The 26,779-nt window shown below is 41.8% G+C and overlaps 1 protein-coding gene across 2 annotated transcripts; it reads left to right on the top strand.

Moving 5' to 3' along the window:
- The first annotated feature begins 172 nt into the window (after window positions 1–172).
- nkd2b (NKD inhibitor of WNT signaling pathway 2b) lies at window positions 173–25,415 on the top strand. 2 transcript variants are annotated; one of them, XM_063486737.1, is made up of 10 exons: window positions 173–430; window positions 556–582; window positions 701–792; window positions 20,980–21,040; window positions 21,519–21,646; window positions 22,963–23,058; window positions 23,400–23,541; window positions 23,789–23,846; window positions 23,951–24,072; window positions 24,201–25,415. In XM_063486737.1, the coding sequence occupies exons 1-10, from the start codon at window positions 406–408 to the stop codon at window positions 24,815–24,817; spliced, it is 1,368 nt and encodes a 455-aa protein (XP_063342807.1). In that variant the 5' UTR covers window positions 173–405; the 3' UTR covers window positions 24,818–25,415. The 2 variants fall into 2 exon arrangements, with proteins under 2 accessions (XP_063342807.1, XP_063342806.1); XM_063486736.1 differs by having other exon boundaries at window positions 23,948–24,072; window positions 24,201–25,414.
- Window positions 25,416–26,779: the final 1,364 nt, after the last annotated feature.

Genomic DNA, 26,779 nt, shown 5'->3' with positions numbered 1-26,779 from the left:
GATCAAATGTATTTCAAAACTATAGTGCGAGTTCAACTTGCACCAATGATGTGTTTTATTTTGTAAAAGCCTGCACCAGAAGTGTCCCTCTCTTCTTCTGCAAGCTTCACGCCCCGCTCTCCCGTTTCTGTTACGTTCAAGCAGTTTCACATCAGTTGAACGGGAGTAAAGCTGGAAGCCAGACTGCGAGCGCACCCTGAGCCGCTTACAGATCATTTTAGCGATTTATATCAGATCATCTCATCACTGACAAGCGATGCTTCAATGATAGCGCGATATATGTGCTCACCTTTGGATGAAGTTGGACTTTTCTTCTTTCTAAACTAAAAACAATGTGATCATGTAGAGTAAGAAGTGGCGGATTTCGGAGTACATTTACTGATCCAGGGAAGAGGGATTTAAAGAATGGGCAAACTTCAGTCAAAACACGGTAAGACAGCAAAATACATATATAAATAAATAAATAAAAATAAAGCGAAATGACACAATTTGAATATTGTAGCCTAAAAAATTAACTAGTGTCTCTTTTACATCCTTGTGCGTCGTGATCCGTAGCGTGCAAGCGCAGAGAGAACCCTGAAGGTGAGGATAAACGCACATCGTTTTTGCGTAATGGTTTGTAAATGGTAACGATCTAATAAACCGCAGGACTAGCCTGAGATTTGTACCTGCTAATCGGTGTGTATTCTCCGCGTCTCAGGAGACAGTTTTGTGGTGAACGCCTTCCTCCGGAGAGGGATGGAGGAATGTGAGAGGTACAGCGCGGCGGATCAAAAGCTGAAGAACATGCAGGTAATACTACACTTATTAATTATTTTCTTACTATCTTCAAAACTAAGGTGATCTTCTATTGATTCAAATTTTAGGATGTGGATTGCGTGCTCATTATATACGTTTGACAGTTTATACAAAATTCATTATTGTGGAGGGGGGAAAGCATGCCAGGTGTTTTTGTGTGTTCTTGAATTTGCTGATGGGATGAGTCTGTCAGGCACTTTAGAGCTGTTATATTTCTTTTTCCCCTGAAAGCTGATCTAAGAACTTCTTGACTTAAGTGGAGGCAAACTGTATTCACAGGCATGTGTGAAGACATGCTGATGTCTTCGCAGAGTTGTAGGTTGTTGTTCTTTCTGTCATGTCTGGCTCCGGCACAACACTGCAGCGGTTATTCCCCTGCCAACATTGCTGGATGGGTTATGACAGCCATGAGCCCCATGTGTGAAGCGGCTTGGCAAAGCAACTCAGACCCAAACACACACACACACACACACACACACACACACACACACACACACACACACACACACACACACACACACACACACACACACACACTGGTTGGAAAGGTAGTCATTTCTCAGACTGAGGGATATAAAGTTTGCTCTTGTGGCTGCTGGCATCGTGACTCGGGTTGTGTCTTTTTCTTCAGTGCCTCCTATTCTAGCGCGGCTCCCAGTGGGCAGCCCTCTGTGGCATAACATTACATCACTTCAATTAGCGTACCTTTTTGAGGGGTACTAGAGAGTCTCAGGCTCTCAGACAGAAACTGCAAGAAGTTCACACAGCGGCACAGACAATCTGTGAGGTAGGTGGCTGTAATAGTGGAAGAGTTATGGATTATATCAGGGCTATAAACCACCCACTCAAGGCAAATTAAAGAGAACTTTACTCGGCTTCAGAGGAGGCTGAGTTCACACTCCCCTGAAGGAAAACCACCAAAGGCATAAGCTTGGCACTTATTAGTAGGTGGCTCCCTCCCTCACTTCTATCAAAGTCATACCCCTGATTTATTTGTGCTATTAGCTGGTTGCATTAGTGGCTCAATCACACCACAAAACTGGATGGCTGTTAGCATGTAACTAGCAAACCCTTTGCTTTTCATGCTTTCTTTGAAACTACCTCCATGTGGACTGAGACAAGGTGGATAGATTCAAGCACAGTCATTGAATATAATGGTCTCGATGGGTCTTTGTGGTAAAATGTAATCTGGTAGTGGTTATTTTATGTCAGAAAGTGACTAAAAGAATCAATTTGCATCCTTTCTGTGTTACAGTTTGACGTCTTAACCTTCCTTGAGGATTTGGCGATTTCTGTATAGGGATGTGAGCGATCACTGTTTTTGGTGGCTGCTGTTTTTGTTCCCATTGGATATTCTTGATTGTTGAACTTCTGTGTTTAGGAAAGTAGAATTTTTTGTTACTTATTAGTACTTGATAGTTAATATTTTTGTGTATGTTGTAGATGTAATTGTAAAACTAAATAAACATGTATGCTTATAAATCTAAAAAAAAAAAAGTGAACTGCAGAATACAGAATATAAACTACTAAATAAACCACAGTCAGGTATGAAAATTATACTAGATCATATCTTGAGTTTCACCTCAGTATTGTATTCCAGATAGAGTATGCAACTGCCTGCTCATATTAAGTGGAAGCTCCATTCATGCTGCTAAAAAATGGGCCTAAACCAACTTTCCTGTAAAGATATGAAATGTCCCTGGAGACCCTTTTAATGCTTTATAATTTCCCCACCTAAAAGACAGAGCTTCCTCAAAGATAAAATTTATCTCTGCTATCAGATGCTAACACCATTTCCCTGTTTGATCCCACATTTTGCTAATTAATTCTTCGCTGGGATCGGATTACTCTGTCACATTTCCAGTTGTAATTATTGGATTATGGCTACTTAGATGTCTGGAGTTTGGATTAAACAGGTCCGAGCAAACAAAAAAACAGCAATAATGATTTAATGTGTTTAGAAGTTGTTGGGAGTTTTTTTTAGATTCATTGCAGACACGTTTTTTTCCCCCCAGCTCAGTGTTTTTGCACATGACCCTCACGCCAGATAGAAGTTTCGCCACACGGTTCTGGCTGATGAGCTGCAGAGACAGTTGAAAATTCCTTATGATTTCATATAGGAGAAGATTGGCTAAACACACGGCAGAGCTCTGACCATCCCCCTCCTCATTGTCAAACGGGGGAGTAGAATTCCTGAGTTGTCTGGCTGCGACTTCAAAGCACAGAACTGGGAGTTATAAAAGGGCTCTGATATCAGTGAAGGCTCCGAACCCTCACTCCTCTATCCCACCTCCCCTTTTCCCCGTCCTGGGGGATGGGCTGGGGGATAGTGTGCTACCAGAAAAAAACCAAAAAAACAAACCAAAAACCCCATAACATGCATGTTCCCATCGTCAGTCTGTGTAAGTCTGAATTTCTTCAATAAAGCAGGATTTTTTTATATATATTTTTTTAACTCAAACAAAGTGCGAATGCATCGCTGTGCTCCAGGAAGAAATAAGAAAGGATCAAAGGATTTAAAGACCTGTTTAAATATTGATATCACTGCAAACCATGATTCATGATTGCAGCTGTACCGTTTCTTCAGTGTAATCCTATAGTCTCCTTGAAGTGCGGCATTAGGGGACAAAGAGAGAGAGTGATTCAGCGCAATGACTTTGCTCATCCTACAGTCAAGATACTGACACTTTTGTGCAGGTGTTCACGATGAGTTTTCTCTTTTGAAGCACCGGTGTGATGTTTAATGATTACATGTGAGATCAACCTGGCGGAAAAGTTACCCACCCCACTACATAATAAATTAACCTAATCTGCACTTGTTAAATATGTAAGCTACCTCCAAGCTCTGTGAAGCTTCCAGGAACACCAACACATCCACAGTCTCTCTCTCTCACACACACTGTGCTTCATGTTGGAGCTTCAAACACACATGCTTGAATGCCCAAATATTGACAGGCTAATTCAGCTTTTCAGCACCACCTTTTGTCTCAAAACTTCCCATAGCTGCAGCCTCCAAAGAAGGAGTGTGTCAACATCTTAAACTCCACAACAAAGAGCTTTATTATGCCACTTTGAAAGGTTAATAATATCACACTTGAAGTATAAAAAAAGAAAAAGACTCAGTCAGGGATTTAGCTGGATGTAACGATGTGCCAAAAGCTCCAAGACACAAATTTATTTTGACTTACAGAGAGTTACATAGAGCTCACCCCTCAACAATAAATTAGGTTTAAGAGCGTAGTTCCCAAGCAGCTCACTAAACTAATTGTAAGCTAATGTTTTTTTAACATTCAATTCGGAATCTGTGAATAAGACTTTCCCCTTATATAACATACTCATTTGGTGATCCTGCTCAAAATGGATGTTTTCTTTGGACAGTTTTGCCGCTGGGCATTTGGGTATATCTTCTAGTCGCCACGTTAATTTTGAGTTAGCAGTATTTGATTTGGATCCGAGGCCGGGATATCTGTGTAATCTTAAGACTATGACACTAAATAACATTTTATTTTTCGGCACATGGAGGCAAGTTTTTAAAAGGGAGATCACTTTTACTTCGGCTGTGAGGATACTGATTACACTTGTGTGTGCAGCTCATGAGGTCCTCGACTTCTTTTAAGAAATATTTTTGTCAGCAGCATCTCATGACTTTTTTATCTTTTGCTTTTCCGTCATCTAAGTCCACGAATGCAGAGGAAAACATCCTAGAATGAGGCACAAGCAGGGAACAATACATGGTGGAGAGGAGACAAAAAAGGTGTGCTTGTATATGTACTGCTTTTGAAGAGACTTGAAGGCATTTAGTTTGTTTTTTTCCACCCCGTCTTTTTTTTTCTTTTTTTCTTTTTTAAAATTGGCTTCACAAGAAGGCGAGCTGTGAGCCTTCATCTCTGAATGAAAAGCATGTGGCTGGCATCCAGAACAGCGGGGTCTTTCAGCACGGCCTCAGCAGACATCTGTTCCTGGTTTGTACAGCAAAAATCCTGGAGCAGGGAGAGGGGCTGTGGTGGGAAGGGGGGTAGGGAGGGAAGAGGAAAAGAGTACAAGGAGGAGGAAGAGAGTTTACGGGTGTTGTTTTTTCTTAAGGGAGATATTTGAGGGTTTTAAAGGTAGTGGGGGAAGGGGGGTAATTGAGAGCCTCATCTGCCTTCTTCACTGCTTTCTTTAGGGAGACAGAAGTGGACCATTGATCTTATCTTTGCTTGCTTCCCACATTAACTTGTAAAAGTGTTCAACGTGTAAATCAAGCTCCTCTCTTGGTTTTTCCTACACTGATTGCCATTTGCTCAGAACATTCACTCCTCTGTCAGTGTAAACATCATCACCTGCTTGGCTCTGACCCTTCTCACAAGTGCGACGTGCTTGTTTTAGACTTTCTTTCATGTCTGAGCGCATAGGTGTGTACCCCCACGTGCCTGTGTGTCTGTATATTTGTGAGTGAATAAAAGGCGCGACAGAGTGGCATGTGTGGCCTGAGTCTAATGGAGAAAGACATTACAACACTGTTAGCAAATTGAATGTTTATTTTTCTGACGATACTTGTCTGAAGTACATGTTTGCTCTCTTTTACTGTAATTCCCTTGTGGCCAATGCTCATGAAAATAACTCTTTATTGCCATCAAAAGAAATACTGATTTACACGCTGTCAGCACAAACCAGAGCCAAATTAATCTTATTAGGGGATACTGGGACTGAAAATGAGCTATGGGCCCCTATAGATCCTTCCTGTCGGTTGTTTTAAAAATGCATTTTACTAAACAGATTTGGAGTCACAAAAAACTCCGTAATCTTGAAGGAATATTTGTGTAGATTTTATTGCGATGATAAATCAAACTCTCGTCTCTCTATGGACATGACTAACATTTATAAAGAGCTTTTCTAGTCTTGCTGACCATTCAAAACACTTAAGTCTCCAAGCCACATTTAACTATGCATTAATACAGATTCTGCATTATTAGAGTTCAAGCTCTTTATCTACTGCACATCCATGACCAATCTTGCTCGAACAATAAATTTATATTCAGCATTCAGCCTGCTTAACGTAAAGTCTTAAAACAGAAAAAAAATAAGTAGCCTGAATCCCTCCCTACTGCTTCATGTATACTTCTCTGTTGAATATATATAGACTATGCAAGTGGCCTATGTCATTACCAGTATTTACACCTGTGCAGGCTGTCAGTGTAAAATGTGGATAAATTTCGAGGGAAGTGCACGCCAGGTTATGGTGTAGATTACGACATTAGGGTTTAACACCTGAGTTATACTTCAATGGTGAATCTGAGTAGAGCCTACGAGGTAGCCACACCAAGTGGCCGATGTTGCCAGCACTTATGCTGCGTTCCCTTTACTTTGGAAGTCGGGTGACATCACTCCCAAGTTGACTGCTTTCCAGTAGTAAAGTAGCAAGGAAAAGCAGGATTTGTTTTGCTCCTTGCAAGGTACAGTCATTCATCTATCACTGGCAATATAGCGTAATGCCTGTTTTATTGAATTTAAAAATGCCGCTGCAGCAAGTTCATGGATAGAGCCTAACCACTTCTTTGTGTATGGCTTATTTAGCGAGTCTCTCTCACACACACAATAGTAGTAGTACAGATTAAAAGTTTTACAGTTTTACTAATTCTGAATAGTGAAGTTGGGGATATTAGGACTTTTCTCACCTCGCAAGTTGCAAAATCTTACCAGGGTGTTCCAGCTGAAAATTCTGACCCAGGAGTTTTTTTGACTTCCCATTTCAAATGGAAAGCATCACTGTTGCGTTGCAGTTTTGGTACCAAAGCAGTGGTTAGCAGTGAGGTTTCTCTCTTTGGAGGCAGAAAAAGAAGTAGCTGGAAACGCATAGGAGGAATCAAAGGTTACGACGTACCTACGGAGTACATTTAACATGGAATTATAAATCCCCTGCAAGATAACAAAATCATCCTATAGACCCTGCTGTGACCTCCCACACCACAACACAGTATGATGGGGAAAATCGTGGTTTAGTGGTGGTTGTGGTTTGGAAATCTGTGAGCAGCTATAGTCTGCCTTTCTGCCCGCAGAGAGCGTCTGCTGTCAGATGGGGGCAGTGTCAAAGACATGTGGTACAACCGGTCTGTGGGTTACTCTTGCTTGTACTGTTGTTAGACCCTCAGCCGGCTGTGGAGAAGAGTGAAGTTAAAACATACAAATAGCATCATCCATGTTGAGCATGGATGGATGGCTGGGTCCATTGCTTAGGTCAACTGTGCTAATTACAGGAGTTTACTCAGGGAACTCAGGGAACATGGTTTCCTTTTGCCTCTTTTCCACTAACAGCTATTCAACTCAGCTCTATTCGGTTTCCATTAGAACTGAGTACCACTTCAATGTGGGTGAGGTCATTATAGCCCACACACACAGCCCAAAAGTCCCTTGACATACTTTTTATGCAACACAACCACGACACAACAACGGACGATATCAAGGCGATGGCATACATGCTGCTAAACCAATGCTAAATGTCTGCACCTTGTTGTTGGACCACAGTGCTGGTTTGTGTGCAGCCGTTTCCCTCGTCGTCGGGTTTCAAAAATGACAGGTTTGATTCTTGTGAAGGAGTCGCTCTCATGACTCATCCAGTGAGTCACACAGTGGCGTGCAGTCTGTTGATGTTGCATATTCAGCTCGACTTGGCTCAGTTGGAACCCTGGCCAAGTAGCTACTAAAAAGGTACCTGGTATTGTGGGTACTGCCATCTAACAGTCAATCCAGAAAACCAAGCTGAGTCAAGTCTTTTCCACTCTGCTTTGTCTGTGTGCTGGCAAAACAAACTTCCCCTGTCTGCTGAGGAGAGACAGGTGAAGTGAATATAACCTCACTTAAGTTGTCGTTACACTAATGTGAACATAGAATAGAAGCCTCTCACTGTGTTAAGCTGTCTAAGACTGTCAAAAAACAGTCGGCTAAAGGTGCTTCATTTTGTAAGGTAGAGACCTAACAATAATACAGAGAAAACCCCAACAATTAGACGACCCCCTGTAAACAAGCACTTGACAACAGTGGGAAGAAAAAACTCCCTTTTAACAGGAAGATACTTCCAGCAGAATCAGGCACAAGGATCTGCGATCAGTTGGGCGTGAGGAAGACGGGACAAAAGCTACAAAAAGCCATCCAGAAATATTTGCGATTTTTATTAACCAAGCAAACTTGAATCTAGTGCAACATAAATAATTAAATAATATTCACATGAAATACTCATGTTTGTCTGGGAAGTCACCATGTTGTGATAATTAAGCTATTCAGCTATTGTATATGTTCTTTTTTCCACTCTTGTTGCTAAGAAACAGTCACACTGAATGAGTTACAAATAGTGTCATCAAAATACCTAAATCAGCTTTCATAAGTACATAATAAATAGTTGTAAGCAGGCTTCACACACAGCTTTACCCACTGGTTATATTTGATGGCATCAAAAATAATAAAATCTTCTTTAAGACAAAAGAAGTTACAGTCATTTCATTTTCTTCATTATTGGACTGTTTATCTTCACACTTTTGGACAGAAGCACTGTTGTGGTTAGTGATATCTCAGCCACACCATCAGTGCTTTCTCTTCATTATATTAATGAGAGATTTACACAAATGGATTACAGTAATATCTCACCTTTCTGAAAGAAGCACAGGTTTTTCCTTCACACTCAATGAGCTAGAAATGTGTGGTCACCGATGACAGCAGGGAGACCTCGCCTCCACTACATCATGGGTAGTGTGCTGGTGGCTGTTTGGGGCAGCCCTGGTGAGGGTTAATGCTGGTGGGTGTCTTTACCCCCGATCCCTGCCAGGGGAAAGAAAATACCTGAAGCTGGAATCCAGTGCTTAGCGCTGACATTTTTGGCAAAGGCTGCTGGATCCAAGTGTGTGTTTGATCTAGTGCTCTCCAAGCCAAGTAAAACACCGGGAGACTCAAAGGTTATTACATTTTAGTGTGTAAGGTATGTTTCCACATAAACCCCTGTTCTTTTCCAAGTGGACTTCATTTCGCAAGCCTTAAAGCAACCAGGGGAATATTATATTTTTTCAGTTATGGTTGCCCATAGTGTTATTGTATTCTGTCATTGTTAATTGATTGCATTGTTATAATTACATATTTAGCAAATTGTACTGCACAAGATACGTTTGGGGAAGATGTGAGAAGCTCCTGACTATGTGTTTAACTTAAAAGTCTTTACAAAGGACACTCCAGATCTGCTACTCTTCAACATTTAGTTTTGTTTGAGGTTTTAAGACACAAAGGAAGTCTGAGGTTTTGGTTGTTTGCTTAAAGAAGACAGGAGATTACTCTTTAGGAAAGAAGTGTGTTATGTATTAAATTCAGCCAGTCGAAAATTGTCCTAATACGTACATATCAAATGTAGAGATGACTTTTATGTTAGATAATCATAGAGGGAACGAAGATGGGCATCACAAGATACAGAGTTGTGGGAATATCAATGCATTAAAAAAAAGGTGGGGGGGGGGGGGGCATTTATATAAAATATAGCTGCATAGTTTTGGGCTGATGAACACCTTTCATGATGCGATGCAGTGCACGCCTCCTTTTGTATCTTGTTACCTTCAATTTCTGTGTTGCTCTTATATAAACATCCTTCAGGGTCGCAGCTTAATGTGTCGAAACTTCATCCTTGCACCGCATTCATGAACCTGACACCCTGCTGGGTTTGAGGCTTCAGAGTGAAACACCACACACGCCACATACCCTGGCTTCCTGTAACCATCCAAAAAAACAAAAAAGACCAAGAGTATGCTGGTGAGCGTATTCTTTATGCATAGATCAAGCACTGTAGTAATGCATTATGCTCAGTGGTACACATGCTACGTTGGGTAGTACCACGATTTTGTTTCATGTTCATTCAAGTTTCATTAAGATGTTCAAGGTAACTTGAAAAAGGTGGAATTTATAGCAGAATTGTTCTCACTGATGAACAGATTTTTAAAACTATCCACCTTCCTGTCTTCAATTTTTACATAGGGATTACCAAATCCCTATTCTTTTTTTTCAAACACAGCCTAACCCAGACCCCCGAGGAGTCTTCCTCTCTCTCTGAGCTGAGCCTTCCCCTCTTTGGGACCCCAACCCTGCACATGTGTAGGTATCGCTATTACTCAGCTCATAAAATGCCACAGCCCCATCTGAAAGTGGTTAGCTGTTGAAACACACTAGCAGCTTCAAAGCTTGGATCCAGGCTCTGCAGACAGCACAGGCCTGGCCCTCCTTTTGCACAACGCATTCCTCTCCGATGGGGGATGGCTGCAAACGTGCTTTTGTTACCCAAACCTGTTCCCGTCATCAAAACCCTCAGTGAGTCCCCATTTAAAGGAAGTGGTTATTTTTGTCATTGGTGGTAATTTAATTTTGAAAAAAACCCCAAAACAAAACAAAAAAAAACATGAAAACAAAAAACTGCAGGATGATTCTGCTCATGTGTTCAGAAGAAATGAGAGCTCAGCAGTTCTCACAATATGCATTGGTTATATACCCACACACCTTTTGTGCTCCTTCTATATGTGACAGAAAAGGAGGGAGAGGATGAAATGCTGCTGAAAGAGGCCTCTGTTCTTATTTCCTCTGAAGGCAGCCTTCTTTTCTTCCACCACCCATTTTTTTCCCGAGCCCGTCCACTTCAAAAGCTGACCTGAGCCCTGTGTGCCATGTAACATGTTTACCTAAAGGCTCATTTCAAATAAACAGCAGTTCTCCATGAGATGCCTGCCCCTCCTCACTGGGAGCTTTTCAGAGACACAATCTGCTCACAGGAGGCAGATCTAAAAGAAAACACACTTTCTTAAATCTTGATATCATTTCACGATATTGCCGCTCATTGCCTTTTGTGTCTTACAGTTTTACAGAAGTGCTTACAAGTGTAGCAGAATGTGATGAGAAAATCTGTTCCTCAAGTATTAAAAAAGCGCAAATATAGTGAGTTAAGTTGCAAAAGAATCTCAACAGGAGACTTGGAAATGCATGAAAACATCAGAAATATCACGTGCAGTTGCTCCGCAGGATCTTTCTTTATAACCAGCACTTACTTCTTCATGCTGATAGGGGCCCAACTGATCCTACCATTTCAAAAAATGCCAGTGTATCAGAACACCTGAACTTTTACCCCCACTGTCACATGCTTGCAAGGCTTTTAGAGCTGCTCTATCCTGGTAGCGCCTCATTATCTCATAGCTTTTAAGGTGTTATTGCACATCAGCACCCTACTGCTTTTTGAAGCATAAATCCCCTTTAAAGAACTTTTATCAGACTTTTAAGTGTCACACTTAGTGCTTCAAGTGGACTGCCTTCGGACTTGCTGCATGATAGAGAGCAAGACTCCATCGGGCTTGTAGCTTTATATCAGAGATAAGATAAGAATACACAAGGAAGCTAACACTAAGCTAAGTGCAGGCTCCTTCGCGGCCCTGTAGACCTTCCAATATTACAGCCATGAAAGCACCAGTTTTCGTGCACTCTGCAGCAAAAAAGCTAAGCTGGAGATGGAGGTGGAGCTGAGCTAAGCTGCCCTCTGCATCATAGCTTTTTGATCTCTGCTTGCGCCATGGATGAATTACGTTTCAGAATTTCACACTGGGGAACAGTGTTTCAGAAACACAGCTAGTCTGTCAGGTCACTAAAGTGCACACATGGCAGCCTGAGTCCAAAAAGAAGACGTGCAGATGTTAAGTCTCGCTGATGGTGGTCTAAGAATCTGCACTTGGCATATTTCTGTGATGTGTTGCAAGTAAAAATTATAATTCATGGTTTGCACCACGAGGCTTTAATATTCTTGTCTTGTAGCTATGATTTCAAGAGCAATTCATCACATGCATACCCTTATATCCTTTTTACTTTTTTTGACCAATTATTTTCTTTGAGAATAATTCAACAGAAATATGAATGAGCTTTGCATGATTTTGGTGCATCAGTAATTAGCCCATGTGCTACTTTCTCTTTTTAGTATCTCATCTGTTCCTCTTCAGCTTGCAACTTTCTACTTCTTTTTCAAAAGAGGTTGCGTCTCACGTGCCATAGCATCACAGCCAGTGACTTACTGGCAATTGTCCATTTCACATAGCCGGGCTTCCTTCACATCATCTCAAGATCATGGAGTCTCCTCTGCTTCCTGTGCCCAGCAGGTGTGTATTTTTAGGAATCCTCAGGAAAACACTTGGTTTTGACCCTGGGATGACCCCCTGTCCAGTTCCAGGCCTGTGAGGAACTTCACAGCTTGGATTTAAGCCTGTTCTTGCAGTGTCAAGAATTCTTGTGGTCTTTGAGACTGGCAATCGCTGCTGGCTGGAGGAGACAGCGGTACAGGACAGTCAGGGGGAGTTACACAACAGCAAAGAGAGAAAGGAGATAAAAGGGGTGCATCCACTATGAATAAGCTGCTGCTGCTTTTTTCAGCATGTCAGATTAAGATACTGTATTTAGTGTCAAAAACTGTACCACAGTCTGCAAAGCCAGGACGTTTTTGCAGAGAACAGGAGGGCCTCAAGCCTTAAATATCTCACAGTAAAGAGCACAGTACCAATTATGCAAATAAGTGGTGTCGCCTAGAACTTGAGGTTTGGCAAATGTGTCTGTAGAGTAGTTAGGTTAGACTATAGCAGATGGCTTTTTAGAGGCTCCGCCTTCTGCTGCCCTCATTTGTTGCATTTTGCTCAGGATTCTGGCTGTCTCTTACCTGCAAGCCGGAATCTCCCTGGGGTTTTGATGCACTGATAATACACTACAACAGACCTTCGTCTCTGTTTGCCTAATACGCCTTCCAAAATGATGTGTTAAGAATCGATTGGTCACGACTCCATAAGCTCTTCTTTTTGTGGTTACTCATATCCATCTGTACTTTTCTTTGTAAGTTACATTGAAAGACATTGGAATAAGTAACTGCTGGACTGGAAATTTTTGGTTTTGACCTTTAACCAACTTCTGTTCGGTTGGAAGACCTATACAGGAAACCAGCAGACGGCTCATCTACCACACCACAAGCTTTTATAATAACAGCAGGAGAGCCACAACATCTTTTGTCACTGGCTGCTGTATTTGAGAGTGACTGAAAAATAGTCAGCAATCTGCACAGAACTCGAATGGTGTAATGCCAAAAACTACAGGTGCCTGAGGTTTTTTTATAGCCCACTTTTAAGTGACTTTGAGTGTCAAGTGGGTACCAGTTAGGCTACTATATGTCTGCTAGACCTTCCCCTCCTAATTCAACTTAGTAAACTGGACCTCTTGACTGTGTTTGTGGTGTTGGTCCCTTTTGAAGCATTTTTAATTCAGTTATCTGACCAATAATCACATTCGTGCTGCAGTTTCTGTCATTGAAATTGTAGTGTTTTATTTGTATATTACATAGTGCTAAGTACATACCATGCAGTCTATGGAACACCTTGGTCCATAATATATTCCATATTGGACCATATTATGGTAAGTGTTAGAAGTCTTCATTCCTGTGTCTGGCAAATTTCTGATCTAGCAACCTAACCCAGAGCTGATTCAATGTAGGCTAGTTGTGTATAACTAATTTTCTCCCTGCATAACAGTTTTTTGCAATTTGTGGACTAAACCAACATCTCTGGCCAGCTTCCTATTACAGTCTCTGTAACCAATCTGTAGATAATCAGTGATAAATCGCTGACAGACAAATGCACGGTTGAATAAAAGTAGAGATGAATGAACAGAAAAACAGTTGCAATAGCAATCAAAAGTTAAACATAAAAAAGCGATGGTCTAAACGGTAAAAGCACTGAGCATTACTAATTAATAAATAGTTAAAATACGTGATTAAAACTGTTGGATTAAATACATTGTTCAAATACCTATAAACACTACATTCTATAAGACTATCCACGTAACACTCATTTTGTAATCCATGAGATCATTTTTGAGAGCTGACGGGTGGTGATGAAGATGCACTTGAGCTTGACTGATACAGCTGAGGGAGTGCGTCAGACGAAACAGGTTGAGAGACATGCTACATATAAAGCAGTGTTGCTGCTCTTACCCACTGGTGTGCAGCTGTCCTTCCCCAACATGATTTGTTTACATTTCTCAGTCACCCACAGGAGCATTGTAACGCCTGTAGCTCCACCAGCCTCCAACCACAGAGCCTCGCCCCTATGAACTGCCGGGTCTGGTTTTCAGTGCTGTGACTCAAATCTCTTTGCAGCTTAGCAAAATGAGCAGCGAAAACAGTGTGTCGGTGGTTATCTCACAGGTGAGAGCTATTACAGCTGACATCTCACTGCTAGACAGACAGCTGGAAACCTGACACCGTGTACAGTACACAAAAAGCACTCTTAGGGATGAGAGTGATTGTGTTGACGTGTTTTTATTGCCCACTAGAAGCAGACAAGACGGAGACATGCTCACTTGTTGACTGTAACTGACAGACAACCGGTCTGAATTGCTGATGTACTAAACCCCTGGCTACATGAGATCATTGCAGCTGGGTTCAAGCTCAGCTGGACACTTGCATGGAGTAGCTACCTTTGGACCATAATGGGATTGGCGTCCCAGTTGCCTCACCCACAACCTGGCATTCTGAGATCCTCTGTGTTTTTTTAAAGGGCCTGTGGAATGTGGAACAAATCCTCTCAGCTTTATCGGCCTGGACGAGCTCCCCATTGGCCGAGCTTAAGAGCCAGGGGCCTGTGCGGGAGCTTACAGAATTTCACATGGAGGCCAGAAACACAGGAACATCCTGTTTGAGTCCTACGCTGACTTTGATATGCCAGTGCCTTGTGAACTCGCTTCCTTCTTGTTTTCTTGTTTGTCAGTCTGTGCGCATATGCTCAAAATATTGCTTGCTGTGTGTTCTTAATATCTGGTGCTGCAAAGTAAAAGATGAAAAAGATGAATGGTTCCTTTAATTGTTTTATTAAAAATCTCCCCACTTTAATATGAGAACTGGATCATCTTAAGGTCAGGGAAAGTTTTAACAAGAAGCACGATTAATTGATCACGAAGAGTGCTCCAGCCCTGGATTTCATATGTTTAACACAGTAGGCGAAGCTGGTTTGAATATCTATCCTCAACAAACAACAAAAGTCTTAATTACAGCAATGTGCAAAAGTCTTGAGCTGCCCCTTATTTCTTTCCACGTTGCTTTTAAGCTGCTGGACTTTCTTGTCATTTTTTAAAGTTGTCTCAAGCAATAGTTCTGCAGGCTTTCTGAAGATCTTTCAAAATTTTTCTGGCTTTAAATTGGCTGTTTGTTTTTTTTAAACTTATTTTTGGTCTAGTCCTTGTACCTGAGTATTTTGAGAGAAATTTTTATGAATTTGTTTTTATGAAAAAGGCACCCAACTCAAGGGATGAACCAGTGTTGTGTCTACACATAGGCTTAGCAAAGAACCAGTTTTAAATTGAATTTTTAGGGACTTGCCTACTAGCAGCATGTTCTAGAAACATAAAATTTATTCTGAATTCCTTAATTTAATCTACAAAAGAAAAAAGCCAAAAATAAAAAAGCTCGGAAGACATAAGATAGGCAGACACAGACATAAGGTGATTTGCATGAACTATTAGCTGAAAACTTGGCATACCTCTGCATGGTGTGTAGCGTGTCTTCAAAAAGTTTTAGGAACTTGGACAGGTAGGACAAACAAGTATGAGACCCAAAAGCTAACTATAGCAGATTAACAATGTTTGAAAGTCATGTCCTTTAACAATTGAAAAAAACAAAAAAATCCCTGGCGTGGGACCTGAGAGATCCCCTTCAGTTTATCCACCTACTGTTCATTGAAGCCTCATCAGAAATGGTCTCAGTAGAAGGGTGGGTGTCAAGAAGCCCCTTAAGAAGGGGAAACGGGGTGAAGAGGCTAAGATATGCCGAATCACACAAGAACTTCACTGAATATCAGTGGCAATGGGTGTTATGGAGCGATGACTCCAAATGTAATATTTGTGGTTCAGTCAGTCATACAACAGTGAGTGTCTACAGCCATCTGTAAAACATGGTGGAGGCTCTGGCATGGTTTTTGACTGTATTTCAATGAGTGGTGTTAAAGTGTAACTTATGAATATATAAAACTTATGAACATATAAAAGTATCATCAGATTTTGATTCACCATACAGTAACATCTAAAAAACATTTGATTGGGAACCAGCTTCATTTTTCAAGATGATTATGTCAAATATGTTGCCAGTCCAGTAAAAGCATACCTGGATAAAACACACAATCTAACACTATCAGTCATGGATTGGCCTCCCCAAAGCCTGCACCTCAACATTTCTGAAACAGTGTGGGATCATTTTGATTGAGAACAGAAGAAAAGACAGCCAACATCCAAAGATGAGGATTAATTGTCCTTCAAGAAGCTGTAGAACTATTCCTGAAGACTCCTTAAATCTTTGGGAAAGCATTATGGTACAAACTTAATGTTCTGCTTGGTTTAAATGAATGAGTCTCCTAATTTTTTAACAGTCCAAACGGGGGTAAAGACTTTACCCTTGGCCCAGACTTTAGACACAAAATATTTAAGGCTTTACTCACAAAACTATGAAGCAGCATTACTTGCATTAATGCAGAGTTTGTCAGTGTTGTAATGCAGAGTTCTGCTCTGACGGTGCAGTGAGAATGTGTGCGGTGGCAACTTTTTTGTGTGTTGGACATATTGAACCATCATAGCCACATTATGTTTTCTCTGATCAATTACATGAACAGTGTCGTGATCTACTATGAATACTATTTAGTACATTCGCCTAACCCAGATCTGTAAGACTGATCGAGTCACTGGTATGAAGCACATGGTTTCCAAGTCCCTACAGTAGCTGCCTGTGTGACAGCTGAGAGAAGGGCACTCCATTACATCAGTCTCCTATCAAAGCTCACTTTAATGAAGGCAAGCTGATTACAGCGCTGGTGACAGATGCAGGGTGGCCAGCCAATGATGCTAATCTTTGCTTATGCCATCCACCAGGTCACAATCAAAGCGAGAGAAAGATCAGCGGTGGGGTGAGGAGGGGAGAGTTTAAGAGATAGTATATCCTGATTGAAGGGGAGTGGGTGACTTTCAGTGGTTTACATGCTGCTGTTACATAGACAAGCAAGCATGCTCATCTCTCACCACAGCTGTTGTTATAGTAGGACAGAAGAGGCTTCGCCCCAGCGATTCATGTTGTGCCAAGGGAGAGGTTCTGCCTCCTGTTTGACCTCAGAGAGCACCCCGCTACCATGAAACTGCCATATCTGTGCCCGGGCTAGTCCAGATGACAGGATGGCATTCTGCTCTGATCTCATTTCCATCCAGAGAAAGACATGTCAGGGCACGCTGATAGATAAAATACTCTAATTAGTAGACAAAGGCAAATTTTAGCCGTCTGGTAACTGAAACTTGATGAGATGGTGTTTTCATTTCAAACTTAGAACAAACAGTTGTTTTTGGCTCGTTTATGATAGCATGCAAAAATACTGCGGTCCTGAAGATAATTATCGTGCAGGCTGAAATTAGTATAAACAATGCTAACTGTGGTAAAATGCTTCTGTTGACTCTGAGCAGCATAATGTCACTGACTTTGAAACCAGAGGTCAGATAAACAAAAAAGAAAATGACCCTTTTGTTCCAGCCATCAAAAAAGTAACACACTTATTTTTCTTTTACTGTCTTGCGAGAAAGGAGGCAGGGAGTTGTGCAACTGATCTTTTGTCTTTTAACTCCCGTCATTGTAGGAACAACCCCCCCTCCCTCTCTTTTACTCTGCCTCTCTTCAGTAAAACCGCTCACATCTGGTTTTGAGTCAAGGCCAGGTTGGTTTCTTCAGGAATGGAGGGCTTTTATTTCTCAATGGCCCCACACTCCTCTAGTTTCATCCTCCGGTATGCATAAGAAAATCCACTTTGTTTACAAGCTGGTGCTCCCGTCTTTATGTTGATTCTACTCGGTCCACATTTTCATTAGCGGAGAACCCAGCAGTCATCTCCAATTAATAGCAGGAGTGTTGGCTGGCTGATGGCTATGAAGCCTTTCTGTGTCAGTTCGAGGTGACTTTGTGTTTCCACAAACTGTGAATGTCATAGAGAACTTTTATTCCAATTATATTTTCATATTTTTTTTAAAAAAAAGCAATCCGGAGGATTTCAGAAAACCACACAACTTCAAAAATACACGAGGAAACAGACGGTATCCTGTTTTGTATTTTTCCAGCATATGTTTATACTTGGATACACATGCAGACATCAGATCGAGTTTCCATATAGAATACCCAGAGGAGAGAGGAACTGAGTAAAAAAAATCATGTTAGCCTCGTATTTTTTAAGACGCAGTTTTCAAAAGCAGTTGTGCATCATATGGTTTAAAGAATTGACTAAAAGAAGTGTGTGCACTTATATTTAGGGGGTGAGCTAGAGGGAGTGATGTGAGAACAAAGATGTGCACTGTTTTCCAGTGGGAGGATGGGTGGTAGGCAGGCTGCAAGAGAGAGAGAGAGAGAGAGGCTGCTGGGGGATGTCTGATGTCACCTGGTAGGGAGCTATGAAAGCATCCCCTGGTTACCCTATCCCACATAAAAGTCTGGCAGTAGGCTGAGGCTTTAGGGAAGCTTGGCAGAACTGCTGCATTAAACAGGAACAAACATCACACACCTTTCTTTCTGTCTCTTATGTCAAGGTGTCTGGGAGACAGAATCTGTTTACATGGAACACTGTCGCTGCTTTTTTTCCAATGTATTTTTTAAAGAAAACTGAGATCTGATACCTTATCATTTCCCTGTCATTCCTGTTGAAGTGCCTGTTCTGCACATGCAGTGTTGGCTTTTTTTTAGTATTTTTTCTCCTCCATACCCAATGCGACACACTTCAAGGATTTCAGGTGTACACCACTGGTAGAAAAATGAGGAACACTTTGCTCCAAAATGCTAACAGATTTCCGCAGGCCGCAGAGCAGTTTGTGATCTGATAGTGAAAGAATGAGAGCTGCTAGATGCCAAAAAGCAGTTAATTACACATGTGGTGGGCAGATTTGAGCCCAACACTGTGGGCGATGTGGATAGAGATGCCATGTGTTTGGACGTTAAACTGCAGACTGCGGTCGGCCCCGGCCTGCTCTCTCATTAGCTCCCCCCATAGATGTAATGAGCATGGTGGTGGTGGTAGTCGGGGGAGCCATGTGCTCAACACAAGCCCCGCTGGTTCCCTCATTTTGCACTCAGCGAGATGCGTCCCAATATGTGATTTTTAATTAAAGACCAGCTGGTTGATTAATTTAGTTTCATTGGATTTAAGGCTGAATCATTTGGAGGTGCTCATACCTTGCTTCGCACCCTCATGGGGATGAGGATGGGAGGAATCGGTGGTTGTCTTTGATGTTCCCCTGAGCTGCAGAACAGTGTCTCTGTGTGAACTCCCTCTTCCTTACATACTGGCCTTCATTATGGGACTGAGCACAGAGAGGAGAGATAAAAGCATCCAGTGCAGAGAGGAAACAACAACTTGGCTGCAGAAACCACAAAAGATGGAAACTGTTTTGTTTTTTGTCTATGGATACATATACGCTTTGTTTCCAGTGTGTGCTTTTGATGATTAAAGAGTCCTTCTTGTTTGGTGCCCAGGGATTGGTATCAGTTGTCTCCACCTCTCAAAGAAGCCTTCCAGAGCCTCTAAAAACCCACCTCCGTCCCTCCCCCAGAGCTCCCAGAGACTGGAGTAAGCAACAGATAGTGCCTATCTCCCAAACTGCTTCCTCCTTTACCTCGACGCTTATCTGCTTTCTCGCTTCTCTTATCTTTGTCTCTCTTGTTCACCTTCCTCCTCTCTTCTCCTTTGCACCCGCTTTCCTCTTTCTTTCTTTCTTTCTCCTCACCTCCTGCCTCCCTTTCCTCCCCCACCCCGAGGCTCGACTCCTATTCTTTTTGCTGTTTTTTCTCAGTGTCTCCTGTGGCCAATTTGCAAGGGGTATCCAAGCCTTGACCCTGAGACTCAATGGGCTCTCCCTTTAGCGGTGAAGGTCAGGACCAGATTACAGGCTGGAGGTATCATGCTCTGAAGTGAGGAATAATCATAGGCTTGGAGATTGTTAAATAGAACCACAGGCCCTGGCGTGGTGATTACTCTCAGAAAGAGGGGAAGGGGAAGGGAGAGGAAAGGGTGGGGGGGCTCGTTCACCTAAACGCATGCAGATGTTCAGACTCCCGCTCGAGCCTCAGTTCAGCTGAAGGTACATGGAGTTCTTTTGTTTTCTAGCATCTATCTGTTTTTTATTTGTCTCATTTCAGTGGGCCCCCTTGATTCAATCTGGTGTGATTTTATTTCAAAGTGTGTGTGGAGCAGCTTAGAGTACTGAGAATGACGTAAATAAGATGAATCATTTGTTGTTTAAATACTTGTGGTTTAGGGCCTGTGCTGCACTTAATTTTCATTGTTTCCACAATCCAATTGCAATTAAAGATTAGCTGTGTGTGTGTGTGCATGGAGACCCTGCTGCCTTTGCCTCAGTGTGCCTGAACATATATAGGATGCTTATGAATGCATTGTGGTTCTGTTTAATGCAGGATATAGATTATTCACAAATGACAGCAGAGCTTTTTTTTTTTTCACCCCCTCCTTTCCCCTCCTTTGTCCTGCTTTTGTTTTATGGCTATAGAGTTGTGCATTTAATCAGTCCCATCCTATCTGCACGGAAATTTCCATCTGGTAATTATTCTCCATTCAAAATAACTGTTGCTGAGACCTCACTGTGAAGTTTGTTTTACATAAACCAAACGTCTCTGAGCCGAGTCGCAAGTGAGAAATACGACAAAACTTTTTTTTTTCCTAAACTCAGAACTGCCATCAAATGCTTCTCGGTGGGTGTCGTCAAGCAGGATGAGAATAAACAGGTTGGCTGAGAGAGAGAGAGCTCAGATGATGAAGTGCATCATGGTGGGGTTTTTTGTCTTTTTTTGATGGATGTGAGGGATCTGTTTGAAGGGCTTGGAGGAATCTTGAAAGCTTGGCTGTGGCTGGGCCTGCTGTGTCCCAGACAGTGAAACACAATAAGCGTGCAGATGTTCAAAGTGTTTGGCCGCGCTGGAGCCTCCAGCCCTCTCCCGTTCATCTGAGTAGGAAATGCTTTAGCTGGAACTGTTTGTTTCTCTGTGTCTGTGGTCTGAACTGTAGATTCACTTACATCTCTCTCTCCCTCCTCCTCTTCCTCCTCCTCCTCTCCCTCTCTCTCTTCTAATTTGTTTCCTTGTCACAGGAGTTTCCAAATGGTGAGCTGAAGGAAGGACAGTTCACAGATCAACACTGTCCCCTAGAGGGTAAGTGGAGAAGGATGTGCTTCAATTGATTTGGCTTGTGGTCAAACTACAAGTTTTCCACAAGATTTTTTTTATGTGATTTTTTGCAAAACGTGCAGTGAGCTGGGTTTTAATGGCTTTGATTAAAGCATACCAAGCTACATGGACTAAGCACAGCACCACTACAAAATAAACGTCTGTAATAAAACTAGTAAGAATAACCCTTGTATCACGTGCAGATCTTAAAAGCTTTCCTTAATTACATCTGGAACAGTTAAAAGCCATCAATTAAAGCGCAGATCTTTGGCTTCATTTCGTAGGTTAAGGCAAATGCATAGCATAAAAGAAACATAAATGAAAAAGCAGTCATACTTAGACACCTTGTAGCCAGACAAAAAGGATAAAGGCTTGTGAGGGTTTCCAATTAAAAAGGATGTTTGAGATGAAATGAAATCAGTATGTTTGTGTCTAACTGAAATGCGTCCTCTTGTGTTAACAGTGGTTCTGCCTCCAGAAAAGGCTGAGGGCTGTGAAAGCTACCTGCAGTACCTGCACTCAGAAGAAGGCGAGAGGGAGACACTTAGAGACGCAACCAAAGCTTCGGGGAAGAAGCGTATCAGCCTGGATGTACGTACACTGTGACATTACTGTGCTGTGGTTAACCATTAAACCATTAAACAAATAAAGAGAAATTTACAAAAAGAAACACATGTATTTCTGGGGACACAATAACATGACATAACTGCAGGAGAAGCTCCAAGCTAATAGTAACGGCTAATAGCAAGCATGTATCTATAGTATTATATGAATCATGTGATTAAAACACATAATACTTTGCATCTTTTTCTCCCACACAACATCGATGAATCCTCTGCAAGCCTTTGAATATTTCGGTTCTTCTCCAGCTGGCCCGTCACATTATTGTGTCCTCAGAAAAACCTGTTTTGCGTTTTGTGTGCTTGCTGCATTTGCTGGTGCTTTCCTAAGTTGCAGTCCGCTTGACCTCTCAAAACCACCGTACATACCCACACTTACCACACTTCGACCACGTAATGTGATTAAGTTTACAAATACACAACAGTTCAGATGTTTATCACAAAGTATGTGCGCAGGAGTGGGTTAGTGTACGGACATAACTGGGATAAATTTGACTGACATTGGGTTTTTTAATGAGAGCAGGACTGTGGCGTTCCAGCTTAAGCCACATACAGCTTCAGACACCATTTTAAATGAGTGCATATAACACTGAGTCAGTGTTGCCTCATATGACACTTTTTTTTCCCGGTTAGAAATGAAAAGCCATATGCTAAGATCCAAAAGCAGTAAACCAGTTGTGTGTTTTAGTGAGTAAAAGCTATTTAAACATCTACTGCAGGCAGTAAATGGATGATAGGTAACCTCTGCTCAAGCTGCCGCAGCATGCCTTCTCCATGTGGGCAGAACATCTGTCTGTAGGTTTACACCACTCCAGACCATATCCTGATTGAATTGAGGGACCAATAAATATATTGTAATGTTTAGACCTGCATGTTTTAAAGAACTGCTTGGATTTGCCCTTTGGTGATCACCACTGGTTACGTGAGCCGAGGTTATTTCATGAAACCATAAAGAGCTTTGTCTTTCCCTGAGGTCTCATCTCTTGTAAATGCACATGCTCATTCACACTGTGTCAGCTCTCCATCTCCACTGCTGCAGGGTCTATACTCCAGATGTTTATTTTTCCATTTGTGAACATGTTACCTGATACTTCTGACTTCAAGTTGGCTAAAAAAAAAGTGGTAACTCTGAAAGGTGGCCACACTCATTTTTTTACTCATCTGTAGAAAGTTGAAGGACTTTCTACACAGTAAGAGCATGCAGTGCTCTTACTGTGCTTAGGATTAGTAAAAACATGGAGATTAAAGCCAACCAATTGCTAAAAATTTAAATGTTTGTATTCTCAGGATTTGGAGTGTGATGTTTCTGTGGAGGATGACAACCGCCAGGAGTGGATCTTCACTCTTTATGACTTTGACAACAGTGGAAAAGTTACTAAAGAGGTATGTGACAACATAGCGACACTTACTGATGAGCATACCTCTAAATATATTTATTAATTTATTGGCAACTAATTTTATATCAATAAACATGTTCATCCGCGAGTGCTGATACTTTGTTTTGGTTTCATATTTTATAAATTCCAAGCCCCTTTATTCGCGTTTTGAGATTCAGAGTTGAGATCACTGCTACTTTGCATCATGTTACCTTTGTGTTGTGCTTGTCTGAGCCTTCTACATGTGTCATGTGTCTTCTTACTATTCATAGTCTGTCCTTTTACACGTTATTCTGTCAGACGACAGCACTAGAAACTATATTAAAAGTGTTTTATCTGTCACTGTAGGACATGTCGAGTTTGATGCACACCATCTATGATGTGGTGGATGCCTCTGTGAATCAGTCCTGTCATAACAAGAGCAAGACTCTGCGTGTCAAACTGACTGTCACTCCAGAGCCCAGAAGCCACAGAAGAGAAACGGGGGCAGGTAGATGGCACCAGCATTATAACTTAGATTATCGTTGTAGCAATACTCTTAATTATATCATTACGATTATCATTATTAGAATTATTTTCTGCAACAGAAGCAACAAATGTGGCCAGTATTTCACGTGTAACCATACAAACACTTACAGCGCCTGGCTTATGATTTATACATAGCAGCTTACAGATATGGCAAATCTATGGGAAAGATAGTTTTCCCTTGTCTGAACTATTGATCTCTCCCTCATCAGAGCGCTGTCACCAAGAGGAGGGTCGTTCAGCCGACAAGAGGCTATCGTCCTACATCAGGTCAGCACTTGTTTTAAAACCTTTCCTGTGCACATTGTGTTGACTCGACTTGAGAGTTAGCTATTTATTTCTTAACGCACCCACATGCTTATTTACAACAGTAGAGGGCAGAGTAATGAGCCACCAGCCACTGAGGGTCAACATTACTGTGTGGATGAGAACACAGAGAGGAGGAATCACTACCTTGACCTGGCTGGTATAGAGAACTACACCTCCAGATTTGAAGGTAAATGTCTTTTTCGTGCAGCCTTATTGTTTGCAAGTTGAGGGAAGAGAAATAAAATTGTAATTGTATTTACAAAAGCTTTAATTTAGCTGTTCTACACTAATTTCCTTCTCCGTCCTGTCTGTCAGGAACCACCCCTGTCTTTCCTCCACAGGAGGCTCATGCTCGCAGCTCCCAGAGCCGCTCGCGCTCCCAGGAACCAGAAGTCCAAGTTGCGCACCAGCGCCGCTCACAGGTCATCAGTGATAGCTACAATCCTACCGAGTCTCGAAGCAAAGGGGCACAGTTCGTCAAGTCCCCTAAAGGAACCTCCAAGGGTAGCGGAGGCAACAATGGGGGAAGCGGAAGTGGTAAAGCCACTAAATGTCATGGCCACCACCCTCCTCTGCAGACGGTGCTCCACAGCGGCAGCGCAGCAGCTCATGGAGGTCAGGATGTCTACCACTTGCCACACCAAGCCCAAAGCTCTGGCCACCACCAGCATCCTTTGCAATACAGCCACAGTAAACGCCTGAGGGCCAAAGGCCGTGAGGCGCTATCCCCATCCAAAACCCCTCTGCCAACTCAGTCCCACCCCCAGCAGCCACCCCCAGTGCCCTCTGTACTGCCAGGCCTGGAGAGAGAGCAGATGTCTGTCCCTCCTGGAAGCCCTGGCTTTGTGGTTCCTGTGGTCCAGCGCCATGAGCACCACCATCATCACGAACACCACCACCATCACCACTACCACCATTACCACCAGACATGACCGCTTTCAGCGTGCAGTAACTGAAACTGTACAGGACCAACCACAGCCAACCACACCAGTCACAAGGACTAAATGTCATCCCATGGGAGGGTCTCACTCTTCTGCCCAGGATCTTTTAATTTCCTTCCTGAAAGCTAAACAGTTAAATCCCGAGATTCGATGTACCAGGGGAGCATGTGGCGTGGTGACAGATAATGCTGCACCACAAGGATGACATCGTGTGCCACACTGTGAGTGTTATTTGTAGATTTTCTGCCGGGATGGTACCAGTATAAAAGAGGATAACTTTTAATGTAACACCCCTCCTCTCCTGAAGTTGTTGATTATACTTCATGGAAGCTATTTGTCAGAATTGTTGTATTGTTCTGTGCGAGACCTTTCCAAAACATGGATCTCAGGTGTAAAGGTGCTGCTGCTCTGAAGCTTTTCAGAGGGTTATTTCTCTCGGAGGCCTGCTGTGGACCGAGGGGTTTCCTTTTTGGGGGGGAGGGGGAATATGAAATCACCACTGCCAGTTTTAATGCAAAAATATCTTGGTATATGTATAAAAAAATCTATATATGTAAACACATTTTACTGTATAATTATTATACTCTATATGCATATTTCATCATGGATATAATTATGCATATATGTATTTTGTCTTTTATATATTTTAATAAACATTATATAGTTCATTTATATTATTGCAGGGGACATCTGTTTATTTATCCTTGTAACGCTTGATGAGAATGTGTCTGCTGCAAGTGTGGACAGAAAGAGGAAAAACACTTTTTTTCTTTTAAATTTAAACCATTTAAACCAAGGATGTCAAACATAAGGCCCGGGGATTGGATTCAGTCTGCCAAAGACTCTAATCCAGCTCCCTGGACAGCTTGGAAAATTCCAAAATGTGGAAAAGGGTATAAGTTCCTCACTTTTAATTGTACTTTCATAAGTTTTACAGCTTTTCCAACTGATAAAGATCTCCCCTTGGCCATTCATATTACACCAAACTAACTAATTAATAAATAAACAAGTAAATGACATAAAAGGTTCAGATTTTTCACTATCTACTATAGAAATTTCTGTCTTTCATGTAGAAAGACTGCTTGTTACAACTGTTGGACTGGATGGGTTAATTAAAAAGAGAAAGAAGGGGAAAAAAGTCAAACTGAGACACTGAACTGTTGAAAGTGCACTTCTTTTTCTTATATTAAGAAATCTCTGGGATTAAATGTTGAGTTAAACTTCACACTGACAGAAAGGGGACTTTCACTGGTCTGGCCCACATAACATATGAATTTGAGATCCCTGATTTAAACCAACCATGCTCATTATTATTACAAGAAATGATTTAATAGGAAATTTAATAGAAATTATTGGAAATACATTAGTAATCTGACTAATTGAAGTAAGTTAGTCAAGGAAAAAATCAATTTCCTATATTGTGTGTGGGTTTTGTGTTAAGTATCACAAGAATATTGAAGTGTGGCTTTAAAAAACAACATACAAGTCACCCAGTCCATTAGATGCCATAAAAGTCTTAACTATATACAAACATTATATTTATTAAGATCCTTCACAATGCAAACTGAAATAAGTTAACTAGATGTTCATACGGGGCTCCTTATTTTATTAAGTATGTGTGCTCTAATGATGCACATTCCCCAAACCATGCTTTCATGATCAAACTGTTACTAGCCCATTACCCCACTAATAACCTGGGGCTTTCAAGCTGCATGCTAATCTGTTTTTAATCAATCTGCCAGCCACTAGGTGGCAATAATTCGTTACATAAAAGTGATTACACTCACTGGCCACTTTATTAGGTATATGTTACACCTTGCTACCAGTGGGTTAGACCCCTTTTTGCCTTCAGAAAACTCGTGGCACAGACCGTGACACGGTAGCATCACACGGTTGCAGCTGATTTGTCAGCTGCTGATACCTGATGCAAATCTTCCATTCAATCACATCCCA

Source organism: Pelmatolapia mariae, linkage group LG10_11 (assembly GCF_036321145.2).
Source record: "Pelmatolapia mariae isolate MD_Pm_ZW linkage group LG10_11, Pm_UMD_F_2, whole genome shotgun sequence".
In the NCBI taxonomy this organism is placed as follows: domain Eukaryota; kingdom Metazoa; phylum Chordata; class Actinopteri; order Cichliformes; family Cichlidae; genus Pelmatolapia; species Pelmatolapia mariae.
The sequence above is the reverse complement of the archived record's forward strand: the minus strand, read 5'-3'. Positions and strand labels throughout refer to the sequence as shown.